At 38.3% G+C, this 7740-nt stretch overlaps 1 protein-coding gene and 1 pseudogene across 1 annotated transcript; one reads left to right on the top strand and one right to left on the bottom strand.

Annotated features, from left to right (window-relative positions):
- Positions 1-1202: 1202 nt before the first annotated feature.
- On the bottom strand, positions 1203-2990 carry LOC117238611 (annotated as a pseudogene).
- Positions 2991-3479: 489 nt separating this feature from the next.
- On the top strand, positions 3480-5536 carry LOC117238610 (venom protease-like; the record flags this gene model as incomplete). Its single annotated transcript, XM_033503636.1, has 5 exons — positions 3480-3654; positions 4137-4439; positions 4552-4653; positions 4725-4876; positions 5205-5536. Coding segments are annotated over 5 exons (897 nt in total), but the record flags the coding sequence as incomplete, so codon positions are not given.
- Positions 5537-7740: the final 2204 nt, after the last annotated feature.

Raw genomic sequence — 7740 nt, 5'->3', positions numbered from 1 at the left:
TTTCCTGATTTGTATCTTTCTCCTAAGTTCCTTGTAGTCGTTTTACTAACTCAACAGAAATCAACGTTAATTTTACAAAAAGAGCTATGGTGCTTTTTAGCGATTTGCACAAATGAAAATTTTGAAGCTTGTCACTGCGACGAGTTTGATCGTTCTAGTGTTATGCTAAACAATTTTCGAACATGAAATTACACAGAAACGTATGTCGATGATATTTGTCATTCCTACGATCTATTTCACATGATCGTGCTACCTGTCTAATGCAAATTCAATTTATAATACGAACTCGGTTTCCTTTATTGTTGTCAGTCTTTCTAAATCGCCACAGTTTTTCGCTCTTTGTTGCAAAACATTGAATCATAGTGTGAACCAAGTTTCTTTTATTAGATTCATTCATCGTTATCAGTCCTGCGTCTTTTCGATTCGTCACTTTTTTATTTTAGGACGATGACTGGCTTCAATATACTGTTCGCATGTTTGGCGTTAACCTTTTGAGTGCTGGATACTCCCGGCGAAAGCAATCCGCGTGGACGGCACGCGCTTAGCGGTTGCGATGATTGAAGACGGTATACCTTTTTTGCTAATGTGAATTGTGTTAATTGAATACGCATGGCGGAACTAAGTTATAATTGTAATTCCTGTACACCAAATGAAATAAAACTAGAAAGTTATTTTCGAACATTACTTATTCTATTAAAAACATTAAAATGTAAAACATATTTAAACTTGAAATTGTGTTAATAAATCTAAATATTCGAGTCCAAAAAAGTATGGAAAGTTCTTTACGTATATTTTAAACAAAGAAATATTTAGTTTTAAATCACATGCGTATTATATCTACACCAGATTCATTTCACAAAATAAAAACTTTTATGTATATTGATAAAATTAAAATTGTTTAATTATTTTTGTTTGGACATGTATAATTTTCTGTGCTGGGCTGGGTTAAATGCGCAGTAGAGATACTTGTATGCGGGTATCGGTGTGTGGAGGTATGTGTGTGCGCGGCGTTTCGAAAACAGATGAATGTAAACTATTCAGTGGGTTATAGGTCGAGTATAGGAGAAAGTGCCGAGACGCGCGCAAGTGTATATCCTTGAATATATAAGAAATCGTCCATGAAATAAGTATATAACTATTCTAATATTAATTCCAAGTGTAAATTTAGTGTTCCTGTAACATTATTTCGGTTTCAAAGATCCACAATTCTCAACAATTTTCTAAAAACTTTGAGCAATTCAAATCCACTAAAATTAGAAGTTCATTTGGGTGTGGTAAGTCTCAAAACAATCGATACATAAACCGACATCGCATTTTCTGCATTCATATCGCGTATCACTTCGTTTTTTATGTTTCGCGCAAACAACGCATTTTCTTCGTGCTAATTGTGCCTTGTCCGTTTGATTTGAACATTTTGATAGAAAATGTCTCTCTGTTAAACGAAACGGTATATCTTTCGAATCTTTTTTACCACCTCCCACTACGCTTCTACTTTGTGGATATTTCCGTAAAGTGTCTTTTACCAGCGCCGAATGAAATTCATTAAATTTTTGTTTCGTACCAGTAGAATTTTTGTATAGGATATATGCATTGTATATTGCTAAATCTAGCAAACGGAAAAAAAGTTTCTTATACCATTTTATGGTTTTCCTTGTAGAATTAAGTGTACTTAAAACCATATCAACTTTGTCTACAGCACCCATGTAAGAGTTATAATCTGCAATACACGATGGTTTGGTCTTCTTTAACCCTGTTCGATAGTTTCGTTTTTCCGTTTCAATCAACCTAGCTGCGTGTACAGTAGATAGCATCCAGACATCCTTCTTGTCACGCCATTTCATCGCCAATAAATTATTCGTAGATCGGTAACAAATTTCACCTTTCTTCAAGCTTTCTTCCATACGGGGCATTTCGCTCCTATTTTTGCGAACAGTTCCGAATGCATTGGTTTTGTGCTCGTGTAACAAAGTATATAAACGTGGGCTTGTATACCAATTGTCCGTAATTAACGTATGACCCTTCTCAAAGTAAGGTTGAAGGAGCGTCATAACAACGTTTCCAGAAATCCCAATGGTCGAAGTACTTTGACTTATTTCTGTCTTTTTTCCAGTATAATTGATAAAATCCAATACGTAATTAGTTCTACAGTCATTACATTAGTCGCAAAGAACAAATATCTTGATACCAAACCTGCTTCTCTTAGAAGGTATAAACTGCTTGAAATAACATCTGCCTTTATATGGTACGAGGCTTTCGTCGATGCATAGATTTTCATATGGTGTAAATGACTGTGAAAAGGATTTCTTCAGTTTGTCGACTACTGGTCGTATTTTTATTATCGGGTCATCGTTTATTACGTTATGATCATTGAAGTTTAACATTTGTAATAATAACATGTACCTGTCTCGTGCTATTATTTTCCGGAATATACTGGTTTTCAGCATTTCATCGGTGGACCAATACTCCCTCAAAGAGAGTTTCCTTACCCGCGACATTAGCATTGTAGTACAGAAAAATCCATACATTTCGCAGACTGAGGCATTCTGCCAATTGTTCAAACGCGAATTCGTTTTACATGCTATATGATCTTTTACATACTTGAAGTAGTTGTTCGTCTGTTCGGTAATTTGAGAGACCAATTCCTCCGAGAAGAAAATTTGGAAAGCATCAAAAGGTGTTGACTGTGCGTTCAAATGCACTTTTACTCCGGAATTTCCATCGTCAAAGATATGTAATATGGGCGTCAAATTCTTCTTCGTCCACAAGAACATTTCCGTCCGTTTACAGTTTTCGATATTTTGAGTTAAATGCGGATCTTCCTCCTCCGAAGACGTACTCAATGTTCTACACCATTTTCTATTTTTATTTCTACGTGTACCTAATCCATTATTTATATAGTTTTCCACATATTCTTCGGAGTCCGATGAATTGTAATTTTCATTTATTTCACTATCGTCTCTTGTAGTATATTCTTCAAGGTTATTCGACATTTTTTAATATATTAAAGATAAAAAGTAATACAATGATTTATATAAACGTTAAGGAGGTTGAAAATATTGATAAACACATATATGGGTCCTTAGTCCACACAGATAGACTCTCGCTGGACTCGTATATGCGTCCATAGCACTCAAAGGGTTAATTGTCCTGCATTCATCGGTTCAAGCGGGGCGCACTAAAGGTTTGCACTTTAAGTTGTCTTTTTCCATACTACAGATTGCAGTACGATCTCGTCACACAGCCTTTATCAGTGAAAAAAGCGAAGCCACGCGTGACCACATAAAATTGAAAGGAACACGTTTGATTTTTTATTTTCGAGATGGTCACGAAGTTAATGGTCACGAAGTTAATGGGAAAATTCCACCTAAGTATTCGCCTCTTCACCGGTTTTGTTTCTGAAAAATGCTTCGTTAACTTCGCGAATATTCCAACGACTCGCTTCACGTAGAAAACAAACGTGATAACCAGGATAATCGTGAAACAACCAGCGAAGACGAATTAATTCATCACTCTACTGTCAATTCTCTAAATATAATAACTTCTTTCACTATAAATGTTTTATAGCAACCTCGGATGTGCCCTTGCGTCCACCACACTGTGGTTTTAGCAACGTTACGCATACCAGGGTGGTTGGCGGTAAACCAGCTAAACTTGGTACGTTTTATCCATTCCTTTCCGATCAATAATAAGCGATATAATATGAAGGTTGAAATTGAAAGGCACTAAACAGCACATCAAAGTACGTTTCAATTAATTCAAATAATAATACAACGGTTTCATTGGTAGTAACTTTGTTTATTAACTTGAATTATTTCCTCCTTTTAGTTCATGTTAGAAAGAGTATGTTTTTACTTGAAATTAAAAATCGACATACGAGTAATGATACGGATGGCGATGAAAAAGTGTTCGGGAAGAAATTACATATTCGAACTTTAGAGTTCAGTATATTTCAAGTGGAAATTGTATAGAATTAACTAATAAGTGTTGTTCCATTGAAGTCAAAATTCAATTTCTCTCTTAATCAAATTTCTATTTGAGAGTCTGCATCGTCGAATGTCCAATGGATAACAATAATTTCTAACTCATCACGCGAGAAAAAATTATGTATGTTCACAACTATGTCTATTGCATTTCAGGTGCTTGGCCATGGATGGTTGCATTAGGTTATCCTAATTACACACACCCAGATGCGGGACCAGTATGGGATTGCGGAGGTTCCCTCATATCGGCTAGACATGTTTTGACCGCAGGGCATCGTGCAGATGACGAAGATTTGTACGTGGTTCGTATCGCGGATTTAAATCTAAAACGAGATGATGACGGAGCGCATCCCATTGAAATGGGGCTCGAATCTATACTAATTCATCCTGATTATATTACCGGGCAACCCTTCCATGATATCGCTATTCTTAAATTGGAGAGAGATGTACCATTTTCGGGTATGTCGTCAAATATTGTTGAGTTTCTAAAATTTATGCTATGGGGTATTACTATACTATCATTGCTTTTGGTTTCTTATCATTTCTTATCATTTATTTCCTTACTTTTCAGAGTACATACATCCCATTTGTCTCCCCATAGAGGCATCCCTTGAAAATAACAAATTCGAGGGCTATAATCCCTTCGTTGCTGGTTGGGGAGCATTAAACTTTAGTAAGTGATATCAGTTTTATGATAAAATGAAATACTTTCATTCTTAAATATCCTTCCCATTTTCTTTGTAGGTGAATCATATACTAACGCATTAATGGAACTGCAACTGCCAGTGGTTACCAACGCCGTATGCGAGAAAGCTTATGAGGATTTTGACATAACTATCACCAATAAAGAAATATGCGCCGGCGGAGACCCTCGAGATGGAAAGGATGCTTGTGGAGTAATTACATTACAGATTTACTATAAATTATACGGTGTCTGAGGACATGTCAATTCGAATCAACATCAAATCAACGTCTTGAACATAAAAAATAATAGATAAACACAATTTAATAGTTTTGCCCATTTCTCACACATCATTATGGTCTTTAATCTAATTTCCTTCTAATCTTAATTTTTTTCAAAATACATATAATATATACATTCTAAATTGGAATATTTCAATACATAAGTCAATAATAGATTAATACTGTATATAAGTATAATTTCAATACAATTCGATTGAAATATTTCAGTAACTGTGATTAAAAATTTAACAATCATTTCAGGCTGACAGCGGAGGACCACTGATGATACCACAGCAATTCACCTACTATCAAATAGGTGTTGTGTCATCTGGTCATGAATGCGGCGTACCTGGTTATCCGGGCATTTACACGAGAGTCACGTCGTACCTCGACGACTTCATTATCCCAGTGTTGCAAAATTATTAGTATCCCATAAATATCATTTTTCGTGCACGAAAAATAAAGTTGGAATGTATTATTGTGGAGATAAGAGGCAGCTCAGATTTATATTGTCTTTTACGTCAAGAATTATAGTCTTAAAATGCATGAAATGTTACTTTGAAACGACACTAACTTTTTACGTACGCTATATTTGCACGACTTAGATACGTAGAGATGATAAACGAGCATTTATTAAATTTTTACTAATTATATTTAAACTAATTTTGGTAATAGTAAACCAACTTTCTGAGAAGTTCTGTAAATTTTGTTTTGGATGTATTGAGGTGATATGTCGTGATAGGGTCGGAAGGAAAACTCAGATTTATTGAACGATAAATGTTTATTCACTCTAATGTCAATGAGTACACTTGATGCAGGATTCGCGATTGTATTCGGTTCGCGAATGCGCGGTTATAAGATAGAGCTTGGATAGCTACGATTCGAGATGCGCTGCGAGTGCGGACAATGATTGCACGAGATGTCGAGAGCTTAGATAATTATTCGACTCGAACCGTGTAAGTATAACGATCGTGATATGTTGACTCGCGGTAATAGACTGACTTTTTGTCGCGATGCTGCTGCGGAGGAAGACTGCGTTGGGATGTGCCTAAGGATGCGAAGGCATCGGATTCGTTGAGAAAAGCTTTGGTTCGAAAGTGAGGAAAATGTACGTTAATGTTTATTGGCTAATTTGTGTTGGTCGTTGGAAAAGGATGCTAGCTGCCCTTGAGAGGGTGTTGCTAGCGGGCAGCATCGTACGTGAGAGATGGCAGATTTCTCGTGTGTCCCCGTGGTAGGTGGTCGACTTCGAGACTGATAAACAAAGACTGTTTGTCTCTTTGGAGGACCTTAGCTAAAATAAATCCTAAGATTTATAGCGGTCCTTAGGCTAGCTGGAAATATTCGGTACGAATGTATCGACATCTGGCAATCATCTTGTCCGCAGGTATAGGGTCTTTATGTCGTGCGTCACGCGACGTAAACTGTTGGGAAGTTTACTGTCAAGTGCCGCCACAGTACCCCCTTACCAGTGATAACGTTTTATACATTTTTTGATAGATCTTACGTGCTACTTATTTAAAACCTGCCTGGAAATAATCAGGAAAGCGAATTCTCCTGCCCGAGCGCGTGGTATACCGACTTCTTGAGTCGTCTTCGCGTTGCTGTGCCCGCTCGGTGTTTTGCGTAGTTGTGGTTTTAACCGGTATAAATATGTCGTGGGTTCCTGCGCTAGTTTCTAATTGTTGTTGTTCGATGTCGTCAGATACAGTAAAAGCGGGTTTCAACCGATCTAGGGAGACTATTACATTTTTATTATTTATTTTGATGGTAAAAGTCTTTTTTCCACGCTGTATAACCTGGTAAGGTCCGTCGTACGGTGGTTGTAAAGGACCTCCGCTCGCGTCGTGGCGTACAAATACATATGGTGCTGTTTCGAGCTCGCGGAACACGAAGGTTTTCTTCTCGCCGTGTCGCGTAATCGGGTGAGGCCTGATTTTCTCTATTTGCTCTTTTAAACGGTTCGCGAATTCCGTATTGGCCTGTTGCATCGTTGGTGCGAAGAACTCAGTCGGTAATCGTATGCCGGTACCGTAAACCATTTCGGCTGCCGTCGCGTTCAGGTCCTCCTTGAAAGCGGTTCTTATGCCTAATAAAACAATTGGTAGGATTTCTACCCAATTGCTCGTATTGTGACATTTTATTGCTGCCTTTAGTTGTCGGTGTAGGCGCTCTACGATCCCGTTGGACGCGGGGTGATAGGCTGTTGTGCGTAAATGCTTGATGCCAAGCAACCGGCACAGTTCATTGAGGAGGTTTGATTCGAACTGGCGTCCTTGATCGGTCGTTATTTTTAAAGGTACGCCGAACCGAGCTATCCATGTGGAGAGGAGGGCTGAAGCGACGGTTGTTGCCTCCATGTCGGCGATGGGAATGGCTTCGGGCGAACGCGAAAAGCGGTCAATACACGTTGGACAATATCGGTAGCCCTGTGAAAATGGCATCGCGATAATGTCTATGTGTACGTGTTCGAAACGGCCTGCTAATTCTCCGAATGTTCCGACGGGCGAGGATACGTGCCTGGTGACTTTGCATCGTTGACACGGGATACATTGTCGTGCCCAAGTCCGGCAATCTTTATTTATGGATGGCCAAATGAAACGCGACGTCACCAGTTTTTGCGTTGCGCGTATCCCTGGATGGGAAAGTCGGTGGAGCGAATTAAATACATCGCGTCGCAAGGATTTCGGCACGTACGGCCTTACAATGTTGTTTGATACGTCGCAATATATTTCCGCGTCGTGCTCAGGAAAGCGTATCTTCTTTAATCGTAACGCGGTTGTGTTGGAATTTACGA

The sequence above is a fragment of the Bombus vosnesenskii genome, unplaced genomic scaffold (assembly GCF_011952255.1).
Source record: "Bombus vosnesenskii isolate JDL3184/JDL3185 unplaced genomic scaffold, Bvos_JDL3184-5_v1.1 scf7180000013574, whole genome shotgun sequence".
Classification (NCBI taxonomy): Eukaryota; Metazoa; Arthropoda; class Insecta; order Hymenoptera; family Apidae; genus Bombus; species Bombus vosnesenskii.
The sequence above is the reverse complement of the archived record's forward strand: the minus strand, read 5'-3'. Positions and strand labels throughout refer to the sequence as shown.